We start from the raw sequence: 19,982 nt of genomic DNA, 5'->3' as shown, positions 1-19,982 counted from the left end.
ATTTCCATACCTTAGTTAAATCTGAATAGCTTGTTAGGCCATAGCTTGAAGAAAATATAGGTCATCCTAAACTTACATGTGTCGTAACATCATGTGAACAACATTTTTTTACACTTAAATTTCAGTATAAAGCAGAGAAGGGATGCGTACGGCCCCATTCTTGGGCGGATCTCGTGGTGGAAGATGGTAAGCGCCACTTTACATAGCAAGTGACGCTGTTGTCTATGTGGATAGTCTAAATTTGTCACATTTCATGTGTCAGGTAAACTGCGACAAATTGAGCCATATGAATTCTCTTCCGACTGTATGTATCATCTTGGCATGTCTTGGAGTGTTGTGGCAAGAGATGGTCATACTACATACTAACTCGAACCCCTAACCCTAACCCAAAAGTTTGGAGATGTGTTTTCTTTATTTGATGTATTTTGTCAACTCAGTGTATTAAAAGAAGAATGTATTATTTTTGGAAAAAAAAAAGTACTTCTCTGCGGTATTCCTTTAGATCAGATCTGGTCAAATTAAGGCCTGGGGGCCACAAGCGGCCCATTGAGCTTTTCAATCTGGCCCGCCGGACATTCCCAAATATAGGATGGAACTTCTAGGTGCCCTTATGATGTGCAGTGATGTTTTCTAATGACCGTAAGTCTTGAACTATACAAAGTATTTTAATGGTTGGAATCTGTGCTAATGGATGATATACCGGTTACTATGGTAATCTAATTAGTTACTGTGGTCATCTAAGTCAGTGGTCCCCAACCACCAGGCCTTGGCCCGATTGGTACCGGGCCGCAGAATAATTTTTTATAATTATATTTTTTTAATTTTAATTGTTTTTTTTTTTTGTTTTTTTTAATTAAATCAACATAAAAAACACAAGATACACTTACAAATAGTGCCACAACCCAAAAACCTTTTTTTGTGACAAAAACCTCCCTTTTTCATGACAAATAAAATAAAAAGGTTGGGGACCATTGATCTAAGTCACAGCAGCTCAGAAGAGGCACCAAGAAGTGTGGGCGGGAAGCGTTTCCACAGACGCGGAAGAAGATTTTCACAACAGAGTTCTAAATCTTAGTGATATATAGAATAGAATAGAACAGAATAGAATAGAACAGAAAGTACTTTATGAATCCCTGGGGGAAATTCAGCAAATATTAGCTAAATCAGATTGTTGGTGGGTTTATTTTGTACCCTTAGCGTTCATATTTCACCGTTTGTTGCATTTCACTTGATTGTAAAATATGTCGATCGAAAGGGGGTGTGACATTCAAATGTTGTCAATATTCAGTGTTTTATCGTTCATAGAAAAAAATGAACATTCCATTACGTTTTATTAAGGCGATCTGTCATAACCTTTTTAGAATTCTATCAGCCATTATGGTGAGGTTTTGTATTAGTTTACCTGAAAATAGATATACCGGCCCCCAGACACATTTTTTTCTCTAAATGTGGCCCCTGAGTCAAAATAATTACCCAGGCCTGCTTTAGATTATTGCATAAAGACATAATTAAAACTCTCAATGCATATTTTGTATGTTTGCATGTATTCTTAAATGCAAGTGGATAAAAGTCATTTTCAGAGACTGTAGCTTATCTACAGTACATAATTGGATATATATTATAAGATATATACATATATATATATACATGGATATACATATATATATATAGTACAGGCCAAAAGTTTGGACACAATTTCTCCTCATTTAATGTGTTTTCTTTATTTTCATTACTTTTTACATTGTAGATTGTCATTGAAGGCATCAAAACTACGAATTAACACATGTGGAGTTATGTACTCGAAAAAAGGTGAAATAACTGAAAACAGGTTTTATATTCTAGTTTCTTCAAAATAGCCACCCTTTGCTCTGAATACTGCTTTGCACACTCTTGGCATTCTCTCAATGAGCTTCAAGAGGTAGTCACCTGAAATGGTTTTCCACTTCACAAGTGTCATAGTTTTGATGCCTTCAGTGACCATCTACAATGTAAAGTAGATAGTTATGAAAATAGAGAAAACACATTGAATTGAGAAGGTGTGTCCAAACTTTTGGCCTCTACTGTACATCAACTTCGCTTGAGGACCATCAAGCAACCAGCAACTAACCGGCAATTGGAAAAAGCACTTGGAGACAAACTTGAAATGCCATTCACTATGTCGGAAAATACAAAATAACAATAACACTACAATCATCACGCAGCAAACTTAACATGCAGCATGTACTGCGAACAACTACTTCTACAGGGAAATCTAACAATTACACAAAGCCTCAACAGGAAGTAAATACACTGATACTTACAGTTTGTTAACGCATGGTTCGTTTTTAACAGTTTATATATTTGAATAGCTTATTTTGTTGCACCTTGTGTAAGGTTGATGTTCCATTGGACTTCCGTTGTTTAGTCAATGGATGCCTCAAGCAAGCTTTGGTGTCCCTGGCCATATCATGTGAGATTCAGTGACCCTAAGCCTAAATTGTTGACTTAGCCTGTTCAGTTGATTTTGAACGCTCTCGCAAGCTACTCAGACAGTGTGAACGACCTAGGTATAGTTAGCAAGCAACAAGCTGGAGACCCCCTTGAGCGGCAGTAGTTGAAAATCTGAAGATTTGTGAGACATCTGAAAATGTATTCCGATTGTAAAATGTATGACTTTGGGGTTCCACCGTAATTTTGAAGGGAGAAGTCCTGCAAATTAAGCCAACAATGTTACAAAAATAGAGTTTCTAACTATAGTATTATCAAGACTCAATCTCCGTTGAAAATGGGTGATGTTATAGATGGCCATTGCACTTACGTAGAGGATTGACCTACATATGTATACTGTATTTTTAGGGTATGCTAAGGGAACACATCCGGGTGGTACAAAGAGTTTAAAACTACAGACATCAGAGGCCATTTCCTGCTATTACTCTAGACCACTATCAAAGTGTAGTAGTTAGGCATACATTGTGAACTACCTTATATAAAGGAGGCAAGTTTGGGAAGATGCTAATATGCTTCTAAGGTTCTGTATGCAGAAACAACTCAATACAGCTGATTTCATAGTATTTTAAAAGCCATTCGAGTCTACTCTCTTGCTCATACATTCACCTTGTCCAACTGGAGAATCTGGAAGAGGTGGAGCAGCTCTTGTTCCTGATGTCCAGCCCTTAGCGGACTTACAAGTTTGAGGATAACCTGGATCGGACTTTAATCTGCTCTGTCTCGGGAAGGCTCCCAACGGAGTCCTTTTTCGGTAGTACTAAGTCTCCAGTAGGTAATGCAAACCCCGCACCAATGCTAAATCCCTGTGTGGATGCCACAGGGAAGGCTCCCACAGACATCTGGTGGGGCAGCACAATCCTGTGGGGCATTGCACTGCGGATGCCTGCATGACTTAATGGAGTCTGAGCTGGTCCAATGGAAGTAGAAGATACTCTTGGAGACTGTGGCGGGCTGGGTGCTCCTGGGTGCATCCCTTCGTGTGGCAGTGAGGGTTGAGAGGCCGACAGCGCCCTGGAGTCCTGGGTAAGACTCTCCATCGGCAAGGAATGGGTGCTCTTATGCGTACTCAGTCTATGTGCAGGGCTTGGGATGTTTTGCTGGACCAAAGACAGCTGGGAGCCTGTGGCAGGACTAGCCTGAAAGCTGGATCCATAAGGGAAGGAACGACCTCCAACCGCAAGGGGGCTCTGGACAGGAGTGTTGGATAGGCCTGGCGCAAAGGTACCTGCACTAAAGAGCTGAGACTGCAATGGAGAAGCCGAGGCTGGGCTCGATAGATTTTGCATCACCTGCAATCGCCTCAACATCCTGGGAGACTTCCCTTGCACTGGTGGACAAAAGTTCATAGCTACAGCTTGCTGCAGAGTGCCAATTGCAGAATTTGGGGGCTGCAAAGAGGATTCCGACAGGGTAAAAACCTCGCCATGGAGAGGAGGCGTTATGGTAAGCGGTGGGTGAGATTGCGGTACATCCACCTGCTGAACCATTTCTCGATCGTATTTGACGATTTCCTGGATCATCTCATTCTCGCGGTTGTTGAACACCCCGGAGTTCAGATCGTGTTGGACTTTGTGTATCAAGATGGAGTTCTTCTTGCCTGGAATGAGACGGGAGAAGGGTGTGAATGACTGAATGAATGACATTAGGGAAAACGTCTATGAGTTGTGGTCATAAGTTTTGGATTTCAGTCTCAAATGTTGTGGTAATTTGCCGAAACATCCTGAAGTTACAATGGGTGAAACATTTCAAGTCAATATGACTTAAGGCAGTCACACTTTTGGGGTTTCATAAAAGCACCATGTGGTGTATTTTTCAGAGGTTTTGGGTTAATGCTTTTCTTGTTTGTCTACAGGGTTTCAGGAGTCGAAGAGAAAGCTGTAGCTGATCCTCAAGCTACAGCTGACAATTATTGTCCTTAGAGGACGCCCGGACACCTGTCTGGTAACACTCATTATTCGTTTTTTTTTTTACGGCGCAAATGTGGATTAAGCCCGAGAGGTTGACGGTGATGAATTCATGTCACAGAGCTATTCTGAAGAAGAGCCTAGATTTGAGTAATAAAGTCATTCTTAACTGCAGGCAGCAATAACGGAATATGTATTTGAATTCAACTAACATTCTCAGATCAATAATCCATCCATCTTCTTCCGCTTATCCGAGGTCGGGTAGCGGGGGCAGCAGCCTAAGTAGGGAAGCCCAGACTTTCCTCTCCCCAGCCACTTCATCCAGCTCTTCCCGGGGGATCCCGAGGCTTTCCCAGGCCAGCCGGTAGACAGTCTTTCCAACGTGTTCTGGGTCTTCCCTGTGGCCCTAAACACCTCCCTAGGGAGGCGTTCGGGTGCCCGAACCACCTCATCTGACTCCTCTCGATGTGGAGGAGCAGGGACTTTACTTTGAGGTCCCCCCGGATGGCAGAGCTTTTCACCCTATCTCTAAGGGAGAGGCCCCCCACCCGGCGGAGGAAACTCATTTTGGCCGCTTGTACCCGTGATTTTGTCCTTTCGGTCATAACCCAAAGCTCATGACCATAGGTTAGGATGGGAACATAGATCGACCGGTAAATTGAGAGCTTTGCCTTCCGCCTCAGCTCCTTCTTCACCACAACGGATCGATATAGCGTCCGCATTACTGAAGACGCCGCACTGATCCGCCTGTCGATCTCACGATCCACTGTTTCCTCACTCGTGAACAAGACTCCTAGGTACTTGAACTCCTCCACTTGGGGGCAGGGTCTCCTCCCCAACCCGGAGATGGCACTCCACCCATAGACTCGGACTTGGAGGTGCTGATTCTCATCCCGGTCGGTTCAAACTCGGCTGCGAACCGAACCAGTGAGAGCTGAAGATCCTGGCCAAATGAAGCCATCAGGACCACATCATCTGCAAAAAGCAGGGACCTAATCCTGCAGCCACCAAACCGGATCCCCTCAACGCCTTGACTGCGCCTAGAAATTCTGTCCATAAAAATTATGAACAGAATCGGTGACAAAGGGCAGCCTTGACAGAGTCCAACCCTCACTGGAAACGTGTCCGACTTACTGCCGGCAATGCGGACCAAGCTCTGACACTGATCATACAGGGAGCGGACCGCCACAATCAGACAGTCCGATACCCCATACTCTCTGAGCACTCCCCACAAGACTTCCCGAGGGACACGGTCGAATGCCTTCACCAAGTCCACAAAGCACATGTAGACTGGTTGGGCAAACAAACAATAATTTGAATGGAAAATCTTTGTCTGAATAGTCTCAACCTATGTTTCCATGCTGGTGTCCTATTGAGTTTACTGACTGAGACACGAGTGATAGTCTACTTCTAGGACCCGTGCAGTAATCCAAATTGGTAATCTAAACAACTATAAATAGAACATTAAAAGTAATTTTCAAATGAAGCACTCTGCATTTTCAGAAAAGTTATCATTTATTTCAAAGTACCAGTAGGCCTACAGACAGAGATAGGTACCGTTCACATTTGGTACCAATTCCTGGTACCTAGAAATCCATACCAGTACTGAACGGTATATTTTCGGTACCTTTTTGTGTGTTCCTGTGGTAATAAATTAACATTGTCAAATGATTAAATATCTAATATTTTACATTTAATAGCAGTGGCAGGCCGTGGGTTTCCCACCTTGGCTTTTAGTGATGTCCGACTTCAATAATTACCTCTCGAAATACCATAATTGATGTCACGACAAGGTCTTTGCTGGAGAAATACTCTACAACAGGGGTCACCAACGCGGTGCCCGCGGGCACCAGGTCGCCCAAAAGGATCAGATGAGTCGCCCGCTGGCCTGTTCTAAAAATAGCTCAAATAGCAGCACTTACCAGTGAGCTGCCTCTATTTTTTAAATTTTATTTATTTACCATCAAGCTGGTCTCGCTTTGCTCGACATTTTTAATTCTAATAGAGACAAAACTTAAATAGAATTTTAAAAATCCAAGAAAATATTTTAAAGACTTGGTCTTCACTTGTTTAAATAAATTCATTTATTTTTTTACTTTGCTTCTTATAACTTTCGGAAAGACAATTTTACAGAAAAAATACAACCTTAAAAATGATTTTAGGATTTTTAAACACATATACCTTTTTATCTTTTAAATTCCTTCCTCTTCTTTCCTGACAATTTAAATCAATGTTCAAGTATTTTTTTATTATTATTGTAAAGAATAATAAATACATTTTAATTCAATTCTTCATTTTAGCTTCTGTTTTTTCGACGAAGAAAATTTGTGAAATATTTCTTCAGACTTATTATGATTCAAATTCAAAAAAAATATTATGGCAAATCTAGAAAATCTGTAGAATCAAATTTAAATCTAATTTCAAAGTGGATTTTAACCTATTTGAAACATGTCGTCAAAATTCTAAAATTAATCTTAATCAGGAAAAATTATTAATGATGTTCCATAAATTATTTTTTTCCAAAAGATTCGAATTAGCTGGTTTTTCTATTCATTTTTTTCGGTTGAATTTTGAATTTTAAAGAGTCGAAATTGAAGATAAACTATGTTTCAAAATGTTATTTTCATTTGTTTCGTGTTTTCTCCTCTTTTAAACCAATCAATTAAGTGTTTTCTTCATCATTTATTCTCTACAAAAAACCTTCCATAAAAGGAAAAAAAAATGTACGGCGGAATGACAGACAGAAATACCCATTTTTATATATATATATAGATGTATTTATTAAAGGTAAATTGAGCAAATTGGCTATTTCTGGCAATTTATTTAAGTGTGTGTGAAACTGGTACCCCTTCGCATTGATCAGTACCCAAGAAGTAGCTCTTGGTTTCAAAAAGATTGGTGACCCCTGCTGTACAGGAACACATTTCCGGCCTACTGAGCATTGAATCACATCAAGAGTGTACAAAACGGGTTATTATCTGGCGCATTTAAAAATCAATTAAAACATATCTTATGTGGTACTGTAAAAATTAAAATGGCAAAAATAACACTAAATGGTAACACCCGAATAAGTTGTTCAACTTTTTTAAGTCGGGGTCCACGTTAATCAATTCATGGTACAAATATATACGATCAGCTTAATACAGTCATCACACATGTATGATATTTTGTGACACCAGACTACTTGTATTATGGTGAGAAATGGGACAAAATGTCTCTTTTGCTGACCTCTTGCCTATGACAACTTTTCCTGAATATAATACCAACGAGTTCTTATCTTGTGCTGCCAAGTCATTAATTATACCGTTATCGCCAGTGTGCATGAGGGTAAGTGTGTCATAAAGGTCGGACACAGCGAGGTTCTGAGGTTAAGGGAACAAAGCACGTGAGAGGGATGAGCGTGTGTATGAATTCTTCATAAGCATCCATAGTCACGGTGCAAACTTTAAGGCTTTTGAACACTGAGAAGAATGGCGGAGACGTGGGTTTGGGCACATTAATTTATGGTGGGATGCATCGATTGATTGTGTCGATATTTGTCATATTTTGTATTCTCAGCACATCTGTTTGATCGAGGCCATTCTCCCCCCTACCCCAACCACCTAACACAATAGCATGCACGGTAAATGATTATCTTTCACAAAGTGCATTTGGTTGATTAGCCTCTAAATATGCCAACTGACCGGCTGCTGCTCACGTGCGGAATGTGGCTGCTATGGCAACAGATGGGAGGCGAGTGAATAATCATTTTTGGTAAATATGTGAAGAAAGGGGTCATCATTGTGAGCAAACGTGACCGTTTTTTTGCAGCAAACTCCAAACAAACGAGATCCATGTTTAAGTCTTTGATCCTGTAACGACTTGGTATCGGATTTATACCCAAATGTGTGGTATCTTCCAAAACTAATGTAAAGTATTCAAACAACAGAAGAATAAGTGATTATTATATTTTAACAGAAGTGTAGATAGAATATGTCATAGAGAAAGTAAGCAGATATTAACAGTAAATGAACAAGTAGTTTAATAATTCATTTTTTACCACTTGTCCCTAATTATTTTGACAAAATAATAGAAAAACTACCAGTGTCTTTTTCCTATCAGGGAAGACTTATTTTTTTTAAAGATACCTCATTAAAAAAGAAGTCTTTAAACGTAAAATACTGAAGATCATATATCGAATCATGTTGTTGCTGTACAGTTTAACACCTACAAATTCTGTAAATTATTTAGTATTTCTACCTTGGGAATTTTTTTAATTTATTTTTTTACCTTTGCCATATTGTTTTTGTGAACAAATGCAATAAATAACCTTGGTAACACTTTAGTATGGGGAACATATTCACCATTAATTAGTTGCTTATTAGAGGAAAAAAGACTTAATTTAGAGTTATTTGTACACTAGTGGAACATATAAGGGTTAGGGTTAGAATTCAGGTTACTAGACAGACAGAGTTTCTGATATTACAACTTTTATTCAACTAAAAAAAGGTAAAAACAAAAAAAAAGGACTATTCTTTATTTTTGTAAAATTGTGTTGTTTTCTTGTCTCATACAATTATTTTGTTATTCTAAAATGATAAATTTACCATTGTATTTAATCTTAATTATTTTATGAAAAATGTTCATGTATAAAACCCAAAACCAGTGAAGTTGGCATGTTGTGTAAATCGTAAATAAAAACAGAATACAATGATTTGCAAATCCTTTCCAACCTATATTCAATTGAATAGACTGCAGAGACAAGAAATTTAACGTTTAACTGTAAAACTTAGTTTTTTTTGATAATATTAGCTCATTTGGAATTTGATGCCTGCAACATGTTTCAAAAAAGCTGGCACAAGTGGCAAAAAAGACTGAAAAAGTTGAGGAATGCTCATCCAACACTTATGTGGAGCATCCCACAGGTGAACGGGCTAATTGGGAACAGGTGGGTGCCATGATTGGGAATAAAAGCAGCTTCCATGAAATGCTCAGTCATTCACAAACAAGGATCACCACTTTGCAAACAAATGCGTGAGCAAATTGTTGAACAGTTTATGAACAACATTTCTCAACGAGTTATTGCAAGGAATTTAGGGATTTTACCATCTACGGTCCATAATATCAAAAGATTCAGAGAACCTGGAGAAATCACTGCACGTAAGCGATGATATCACAGACCTTTGATCCCTCAGGCTGTATTGCATCAAAAAGCGACATCAGTTTGTAAAGGAGATCACCGCATGGGCTCAGGAACACTTCAGAAAACCACTGTCAGTAAATATAGTTTGTGGCTACATCTGTAAGTTAAAACTCTACCTGCCCAGTGGACTTGTAGTTGGTGTCCGCCCTAAGATCTGTAGGTTGTGAGTTCAAACCCCGGCCGAGTCATATCAAAGAATATTAAAATGGGACCCATTACCCTGCTTGGCACTCAGCATCAATTGTTGGAATTGGGGGTTAAATACCCGGTACTCTGAAATGCCCTCCTAGTAACAATTAGAGATGCTACCTCAGTAGAAGCATTTAAGTCCCATCTTAAAACTCATTTGTATACTCTGGCCTTTAAATAGACCCCCTTTTTAGACCAGTTGATCTGCCATTTCTTTTCTTTTCTGCTCTGCCCCCCTCTCCCTTGTGACTGCGGTTCTCTCCAAGGTTACTCATTGTCATCCCACCGGGTTGAGTTTTTCCTTGGCCGGATGTGGGCTCTGAACCGAGGATTGTCATTGTGGCTTGTGCAGCCGTTTGAGACACTTGTGATTTAGGGCTATATAAATAAACACTAATTGATGATTGATTGAAAATGATTCACGACCGCAGCCACTGGTGCTCCCCTCACCTCCCAGGGGGGTGGAACAAGGGAATGGGTCAAACGGAGAGAGTAATTTCACCACTCTTTGTGTGTGTGTGTGTGTGTGACTATCCGTGGTATTTTAACTTTTTAACTTTAACTTTACTATGCAAAGTGAAAGCCATCTATCAACAACACCCATTTATCAACAACACCCAACTGAGTGTTGTTAAAAGGAAAGGCCATGTAACACAGTGGTAAAAATGCCCTTGTGCCAACTTTTTTGCAATGTGTTGCTGTCATTAAATTAAAAGTTAATGATTATTTGCAAAAAAAATATATATGTTTCTCAGTTTGAACATTAAATATCTTGTCTTAGTCTATTCAATTGAATATAAGTTGAAAAGGGTTTGCAAATCATTGTATTCTGTTTTTATTCACGAATTACACAACGTGCCAACTTCACTGGTTTTGGGTTTTGTGGTGTTTTTGAAAATATTCCCATTCTCACCTATCCTGTCAAGTCTGTCAATGGCGACGGTCTCGAATGCCCGCCTCATCATGGGATACTCCTCCAGGACCTCATTGAAATTGTCCACAGAGAGCGAGTACAGGCGGCAGTAGGTGTCCGACCGCACGCTGGCCGTCCGTCGGCCTCGAGTCAGCAGACAGATTTCTGTCCACACCACAGGAGAGATGGTGAGAAAAAGCCAACATGGTGACCTGTCATCAGGTGTAACCATCCTCTACCTCCGAAGTAGGAGCCGTCAATCAGCTTCATGCCCACGCTGCCTTTGGTCAGCACGGTGACCACGCCATGCTGGATGAAGTACATCTTCTTGCCGATGGTGCCCTCTCGCACGATGTAGTCGCTCGGCTGGAAGACCTCAAACCTCAGCTTGGTCAGCATGGCCGTCACAAAATTGGGGTCGGCGTTGGCGAACAGCGGCATGGTCGCCACCAGCTTGCGGCAGTTGAAGTTGACAATTTCCTGGCGACGTCATTTGATTGGAAGCAGAATTTATATTACAACTTCATGCACGTAAATGTCACACTTTTTCTTCTAACATTATAATGTACTCGTCATTTGTAGTACTTATAGTAGTGAAGTGAATTATATTTATATAGCGCTTTTCTCTAGTGACACACTTTACATAGTGAAACCCAATATCTAAGTTCCAATTAAACCAGTGTGGGTGGTAGAGATGCGCGAATAGGCAATTATATCATCCGCAACCGCATCGTTAAAGTCGTCATCTACCCGCCATCCACCCGAACCAACATTTTATCAAAACTGCAACCGCCCGCCACCCGCCCGTTGATATATATCAGGGGTCGGCAACCTTTACCACTCAAAGAGCTATTTTGACCCGTGTCACAGAGTAAAGTAAATGGTAGCCGCAAACATTTGCTGGTGCTCATCCAGATAACATGAATAAGGGCGTGCAATGAAGCCATCGTCTTTGACGCCTTCTACAACATGTAAAAACTGCTTGCCAGTCCAGCAACAAGTTGTATGTGACTTCCGCAGATACACGCACACGACTGCAAGGCATACTGAGTGACACAGAGTACACTGATGGTTGTGATTTAACCATCATAAACCAACATAAACGCAACACAACAAATACCCAGAATCCTTTGCATCCATGACTCTTCCTGACTATATTATACGCCCCCGCCCACCTTACCGACGGTTTGGTGCTAGCGGGGGTGTATAATATAGTCTGGTATAGTCATGGGTGCAAAGGATTCTGGGTATTTGTGGTGTCGCGTTTATGTTGTGTTACTGTGAGGATGTTCTCCCGAAATGTGTTTGTCATTCTTGTTTGGTGTGGCTTCACACTGTGACGCATATTAGTAAGAGTGTTAAAGTTGTTTATATCACAACCATCAGTGTACTCTGTATCACCCAGTATGCCTTGCAGTCATGTGCGTGTGTCCGCGGAAGCCACACACAACATGTTGCTGGACTTGCAATCAATGTGTACATGTTGTAGAAGGTGTTAAAGGGAATGGCTTCATAGCACGCCCTTATTCACGTTAACTGGGTGACCGCCAGCAGATATTCGCGAGAATGTTTGCGGCTCCTATTGTCTTCTTCACTTTGTGACACAGGTCAAAAAGGCTCTTTGAGTGGTAAAGGTTGCCAAACTCTTAACTATGTATATTAAATATTTCCGAATGGTTCGACCGCCACCCGTCCTAATCTATTTTTTCGTTATGTCACCCGCCCGACCCGCGGTCTCATCCGTGGATTCCACGGATGAGACCGCAAACCGCACATCTTTAGTGGGTGGCACTGGGAGCAGGTGAGAAAAGTGTCTTGCCCAAGGACACAATGGCAGTGACTAGGATAACGAAAGCGGGGATCGAACCTGGAACCCACAAATTGCTGGCACGGCCGTCGTACCAACCAAGCTAAATCGTTTTCTTGCAACATGTATCCTCGTCTAGTAAAGTAACTTTTTGGGCTTTGACTTATTAAAGTTGCAACCTTTCATAAAATCCATACTTTTTTCTTGAAATATTACAACTTTATTCTGAAGATAATTACATCTTCCTCATCATAATACAACTTACAATATTACAATTGTATATTTTCATTTATTTTATTTTTGTCAAATTGTGTTTTTTTTTGGGATAAATTTATAAATTGAAAATATATTGTTTTAATATTCAAATGTTGACTTTCTGTACTTATTAAATTATTATTGTTTATAATACTAGCATATAAAATTAAGAGTTATTGTCCATCTAGATACTGCATAAAAGTTTCATAAATTTGTATAAAGTAAAATTGTCTTTTTTTCACATTTTTTTATAATTCACAAAATTTCATTTTTTTTTCATACAAAATTATTCACAATTTTATTCTATAAATGTATTTTTTAAAAGTTTTTTCTATAGTATTTTATTATTCAAATCCATCCATCCATTTTCTACCGCTTGTCCCTTTTGGGGTCACGGGGGGGGGGGAGTTATCGTCCATCTTGATAATGTATTAAAGCTTCATAAATCAGGGTAACGTAAAATTTATTTTTTTCACATATTTTCCATAATTTACAAAATCAAATTTTTTGTTCATACAAAAATATTCACAATTCTATTCTATAAATTTATTTAAAAAAAGTTTTTTCCATAGTATTTTATTATTCAAATATTAATGTGTTTATCCATCCATCCATCCATCCATCCACGGGCCAAGCGGTGTGCAGCTTTAGCGGTCGCGGAGGCAAAAACTCGTGAAGAGTTCGGGGAAGCCATGGAAAACGACTTCCGGACGGCTTCGAAGCGATTCTGGACCACCATACGGCGCCTCAGGAAGGGGAAGCAGTGCACTATCAACACCGTGTATGGTGCGGATGGTGTTCTGCTGACTTCGACTGCGGATGTTGTGGATCGGTGGAGGGAATACTTCGAAGACCTCCTCAATCCCACCAACACGTCTTTCTTTGAGGAAGCGGTGCCTGGGGAATCTGTAGTGGACTCTCCTATTTCTGGGGCTGAGGTCGCTGAGGTAGTTAAAAAGCTCCTCGGCGGGAAGGCCCCGGGGGTGGATGAGATCCGCCCGGAGTTCCTTAAGGCTCTGGATGCTGTGGGGCTGTCTTGGTTGACAAGACTCTGCAGCATCGCGTGGACATCGGGGGCGGTACCTCTGGATTGGCAGACCGGGGTGGTGGTCCCTCTCTTTAAGAAGGGGGACCGGAGGGTGTGTTCCAACTATCGTGGGATCACACTCCTCAGCCTTCCCGGTAAGGTTTATTCAGGTGTACTGGAGAGGAAGCTTCGCCGGATAGTCGAACCTCGGATTCAGGAGGAACAGTGTGGTTTTCGTCCTGGTCGTGGAACTGTGGACCAGCTCTATACTATCGGCAGGGTTCTTGAGGGTGCATGGGAGTTTGCCCAACCAGTCTACATGTGCTTTGTGGACTTGGAGAAGGCATTCGACCGTGTCCCTCGGGAAGTCTTGTGGGGAGTGCTCAGAGAGTATGGGGTATCGGACTGTCTTATTGTGGCAGTCCGCTCCCTGTATGATCAGTGTCAGAGCTTGGTCCGCATTGCTGGCAGTAAGTCGGACACGTTTCCAGTGAGGGTTGGACTCCGCCAAGGCTGTCCTTTGTCACCGATTCTGTTCATAACTTTTATGGACAGAATTTCTAGGCGCAGCCAAGGCGTTGAGGGGTTCCGGTTTGGTGGCCACGGGATTAGGTCTCTGCTTTTTGCAGATGATGTAGTCCTGATGGCTTCATCTGGCCGGGATCTTCAGCTCTCACTGGATCGGTTCGCAGCCGAGTGTGAAGCGACCGGAATGAGAATCAGCACCTCCAAGTCCGAGTCCATGGTTCTCGCCCGGAAAAGGGTGGAGTGCCATCTCCGGGTTGGGGAGGAGACCCTGCCCCAAGTGGAGGAGTTCAAGTACCTAGGAGTCTTGTTCACGAGTGGGGGAAGAGTGGATCGTGAGATCGACAGGCGGATTGGTGCGGCGTCTTCAGTAATGCGGACGTTGTATCGATCCGTTGTGGTGAAGAAGGAGCTGAGCCGGAAGGCAAAGCTCTCAATTTACCGGTCGATCTACGTTCCCATCCTCACCTATGGTCATGAGCTTTGGGTCATGACCGAAAGGATAAGATCACGGGTACAAGCGGCCGAAATGAGTTTCCTCCGCCGGGTGGCGGGGCTCTCCCTTAGAGATAGGGTGAGAAGCTCTGCCATCCGGGAGGAGCTCAACGTAAAGCCGCTGCTCCTCCACATCGAGAGGAGCCAGATGAAGTGGTTCGGACATATGGTCAGGATGCCACCCGAACGCCTCCCTAGGGATGTGTTTAGGGCACGTCCAGCTGGTAGGAGGCCACGGGGAAGACCCAGGCCACGTTGGGAAGACTATGTCTCCCGCCTGGCCTGGGAACGCCTCGGGATCCCCCGGGAAGAGCTAGACGAAGTGGCTGGAGATAGGGAAGTCTGGGCTTCCCTGCTTAGGCTGCTGCCCCCGCGACCCGACCTTGGATAAGCGGAAGATGATGGATGGAAATCCGTATAAGGTACAATTTTATTTTTTCAGGTATTTTTTTATAATACACAGAATTATTCAAAATTTTGTTCTATAATTTTTTTTTCAAAAAGTTTTTTCCACAGTATTTTTCTTATTCAAAAGTTGACTTTTTGTTCTCATTAAATTATTATTGTTTATGATATCATCAAATAACATGATGTATACATTTTTTATAATACACTAAATTACATATTTTTTTCATACAAAATTATTTACAATTTAATTCTATATAAATGTTTTTCAAAAGTTTTTTCCACAGTATTTTATTATTTAAATGTTGTCTTTTTGTTCTTATTAGTATTGTTTGTGATATAACATTAAGAGTTATTTTCCCTCTAGATACTGTATAATATACAAATGCATTCATAAATCCGTATAATGTAAAATTGTCTTTTTTCACATATTTTTTTATAATTCACAAAATTACATCTTTTTCATACAAAATTATTCACAATTTTATTCTATTAATCTTTTAAAGAAAACATTTTTTCCATAGTATTTTATTACTTAAATGTTGACTTTTTTTCTTATTAAATTATTATTGGTTATCATATTAGCATAAACATTAAGAGTCATTGTCCATCTACATAATGTATTAAAGCTTCATAAATCAGTATATCATAAAATTAAATTTTTTCACATATTTTTCATCATTTACAAAATTACATCTTTTGTGTATACAAAAATATTCGCAATTTTATTCTATTAATTTATTTTTAAAAAGTGTTTTCCATAGTATTTAATTATTCAAATGTTGACATTTTGAAATTAAATTATTATTGTTTATAATGTTAGCATATACAATTAAGAGTTATTTTCCATCTAGAAACTGTATTGAAGCTTCATAAATTTGACCTAAAATTGTCTTTTTCCCCATATTTGTATAATTCATATTACATCTTTTTAATACAAAAATATTCACAATTGTATTATTTTCAAAAAGTTTTCTTTTTTTAAATTCAATTATTATTGCATATGATATCAACATATAACATTAAGAATTATTTTCCATTTAGATCCTGTAAAAAGAACTTCATACATTTGATGTAAAATGTTTTTTTTCACATATTTGTATAATTCACAACATTCCATATTTTTTTCATACAAAAATATTCACAATTTTATTATATTTCTTCTAAAAATATATATATTTTTTTCCTATTAAATTATTATTGTTTATAATATCAGCATATCACATTGAGAGTTATTTTCCATCTAGATACTGTATTAAAGCTTCATAAATTTGACGTAAAATAGTTTGTCACATATTTGTATAATTCACAAAATTAAATATTTTTTTATACAGAAATATTCACAATTGTATTATTTTTATTCTAAAAAAACATGCAAAGAATGTAGAACATTTAAAAAAATTTGCAACCTCTCTTCAACAAACTAAATCAGACTTTTTCTGTAATGTTGCAACTTTATTCTCATTAACTTTATTCAACCAAGACTGCCTTTTCCTCTTCCTGTCTTGGATCCGCTTTGAACTGAACTCTCGCGGCTGTGTTGGAGCCACTATGGATTGAACTTTCACAGTATCATGTTGGACCCGCTCGACATCCATTGCTTTCGGTCCCCTAGAGGGTGGGGGGGTTGCCCACATCCGAGGTCCTCTCCAAGGTTTCTCATAGTCAGCATTGTCACTGGCGTCCCACTGGATGTGAATTCTCCCTGCCCACTGAGTGTGAGTTTTCCTTGCCCTTTTGTGGGTTCTTCCGAGGATATTGTAGTCGTAATGGTTTGTACAGTCCTTTGAGACATTTGTGATTTAGGGCTATATAAATAAAGATTGATTGATTGATTAAAATTACATGACAACTTAATGCTCGTTAATGTATTTTTTCTCGTAAAATTACCATTTTCCTCGTTATTTTTGGAATTTCTAGCAGCAGTGCATGTACATCCACTGCAGTATGTTATTTCCCTTTTTTTTAATGTGTCCTTAATACATATTCTCATACTGCAGAATTTTACTGGGTGAACTCTAAACATGTCTAAACAAACATATTTATCCCAAAAAAATACATATTGTATTTAGAAAGTGTGTTTACATAAGACAGCTTGTATGCTGCTCATTTATTTACTATTTACCATCTGAAGCTTACTACGAGTGTCCAGGGAGACGAAAGCAGTTTCTATTTTTAGGTAAAAAAAAAAAATAACCCATGAATCTAGAACTCGTTTAAAAGTGCAACCCTAATTATTGTAGCCATATTCAACACATGCAGTGACAGTAGGTGTAAATAGAAAATAAATATTTAGGCAGCTTGCCAGAATCAAAAGACTGCACATTATAATGACTTGCAGAGTGTGTGTGTGTTCTTGTATTTCTACCCTTCTTGAGACATTGGTGCCTATCTCAGCTACAATCGGGCGGAAAGCGGTGTACACCCTGGACAAGTCGCTTCCTCATCACAGGGCCAACACAGATAGACAGACAACATTCACACTCACATTCACACACTAGGGCCAATTTGGTGTTGCCAATCAACCTATCCCCAGGTGCATGTTTCTGGAGGTGGGAGGAAGCCGGAGTACCCGGAGGGAACCCACGCAGTCACGGGGAGAACATGCAAACTCCACACAGAAAGATTCCGAGCCCGGGATTGAACCCAGGACTACTCAGGACCTTCGTATTGTGAGGCAGACGCACTAACCCCTCTGCAACGGTGCTGCCCAATACGTAAAACCATTGCATCTAATAGAGAATGTCTCATTTGCACCCCTGGTGGTGAAATATATCAAAATTAGGATGGTCCCAAAAAGGAGGGATTCTTCAAATTGACTGTGTTGTTTTTAAAAGTTCTCCCTCTTTGGTCAACATATGAAATAACAAGTGTGTAAGAAATTTAAATGTGTCCCCTTTGGCCAAAATTAATCAAAAAAATAAAATAAATTTGTATATAGAGGCATACTGTAAAAACGAACTACATAATGAAGATTAAAAACCAATGACAAACAAAAGTACAAAAAGAAATCAATTAACTAAAAGCAGTATTTTTCCTCAAAATGTGTCGACTTTTTTTCTTATAAAATTGGTAACAATTGATCATATTCCTTTTGTTTGAGTAATATTGCAAAATGTTCTCATAAAATTATGACTTTATGAAAAGTTATTACTTTTTAATAGAAAATGGTGACATTTGTCATATAAAATTCTGACTTTTATCGCAATATTGCCAATTTTTGTGTTGTTCTTGTAAAATAGTGACATTATATGAGTACAATTATGACCTTTGTAAGTAAAATACTTTGTAAGTAAAATTCTGATTATTATTATAATATTGCCACAAAGGTAAAGCTTTCTTATAAAATTGTGACTTTTGTCGAGTAAAATTATAACTCTTTTCATGAAATTGCCAAAACTTTAAGCTTTGCTTGTAAAATTGCGACTTTTATTTAGAAAAATTACAACTTTTATCATAATATTGCACAAATGTTCCGTTTTTCTCTTAAAATTTTGATCTAAAATTACGACTTTTTTTCTAATATTGCCAAAATTCTAAGTTTTTCTTGTGAAATTGTGACCTTTTTCTTGTAAAATTCCAACAAGCAGCTTTTTTAAAAAATATTTGCATTGTATGTATACATTAATAATGTTGTAAATACAAATCTTTATATATCTAGAAAGGGTGGTCCTAAACAGGCAAGCATTATTTGGAGGTCTCAAGTAGGTAGCAAATACAAAATGTGTGTGCACGTGCATGCTTGTGTGTGTGTTCTTGTATTTCTACCCTTCTTGGGACATCAACAAGGAAAAGTAGCTTCCATATGAGGACCGGTGAACAAGTTAGGACCGATATCATCGTCCCAATACGGAAAACCATTGCATCATATAGGGAGCCAAATACTAGAGTCTGTGAACATTGCTCCAAAGTCAGGTTTTTTTTTAATTTAATGTGCATTCAAAAGTAAACATTGACAGGTGCTAAGGCAGCAATGTATGATAAAACAAGGTAAAGAAGGACTTCCCTATTGATACCCGAAAAAACCCGCGAGGTTAACAGCTGATTTGACGACTTCATCATATGTGACTATAGGATGAACAAATACACTACGGTACTAAGACTATAGTGGCCATCAACAGTTAGTTTCTACAGCTGGGTTGCCCAAAGTACGGCACAGGGGCCATCTGTTGTCCGTGACTCGTTTGCCATCGGCCTTAAGCACATTACAAAAAACAAATAATAGAGACCTCATTTGCACCCTTGGTGGTGAAATCTATCAAAATTAGGGTGGTCCTAAAAAGGAGGGATTTTTCAAATTGGTTTTAAAAGTGCTCCCCCCCTGGTCAACATATGAAATAACAAGTGAGTGTGAAAATTTGAAGTGCTCTCTCCCTCTGGCCAACATATGTAATAACAAGTGTGTGTACGAAATTGAAATGTGCCCCTTTTGGCGAAAATTAATAAAAACATAAATATGTATATGGAGACATACTGTAATAACTTGAAGTAAAAAAAAACAAAACATAATATTAAATTAACTAAAATCTGTTTCTCACAATGTGTCGACTTTTTTCTTACAAAATTGGGAACAATTTCTCATATTCTTTCTGTTTCTGTAATATTGCAAATATTCTCTCGTAAAAGTATTACTTTTTAATGTAAAATGGTGACATTTGTCATAAAATTCAGACTTGTCAAAGTGCCAATTTTTTTGTTAAAATAGTGGGTAAAAATTGGAGTAAAATTATGACCTTTGTCATAATTTTGCTAAGTAAAACTCCGATTATTTTTACAATTTCGCCAACATGTTA

The 19,982-nt window shown here is 39.1% G+C and overlaps 1 protein-coding gene across 1 annotated transcript in view; it reads right to left on the bottom strand.

The window, feature by feature from the left end:
• Window positions 1–891: 891 nt before the first annotated feature.
• LOC133543577 (potassium/sodium hyperpolarization-activated cyclic nucleotide-gated channel 1-like) overlaps window positions 892–19,982 on the bottom strand; it is a 96,130-nt gene continuing 77,039 nt past the window's right edge. The window contains exons 7-9 of the mRNA XM_061888232.1: window positions 10,915–11,155; window positions 10,676–10,840; window positions 892–4,084 (exon numbers count right to left, since the gene is read on the bottom strand). Coding sequence (XP_061744216.1) covers window positions 3,162–4,084; window positions 10,676–10,840; window positions 10,915–11,155 — 1,329 coding nt within the window. The 3' untranslated portion in view covers window positions 892–3,161. The remainder of the gene's footprint in view (window positions 4,085–10,675; window positions 10,841–10,914; window positions 11,156–19,982) is intronic.

Source organism: Nerophis ophidion, linkage group LG26 (assembly GCF_033978795.1).
Source record: "Nerophis ophidion isolate RoL-2023_Sa linkage group LG26, RoL_Noph_v1.0, whole genome shotgun sequence".
Classification (NCBI taxonomy): Eukaryota; Metazoa; Chordata; class Actinopteri; order Syngnathiformes; family Syngnathidae; genus Nerophis; species Nerophis ophidion.
This window is presented reverse-complemented; position numbering and strand designations above follow the sequence as displayed.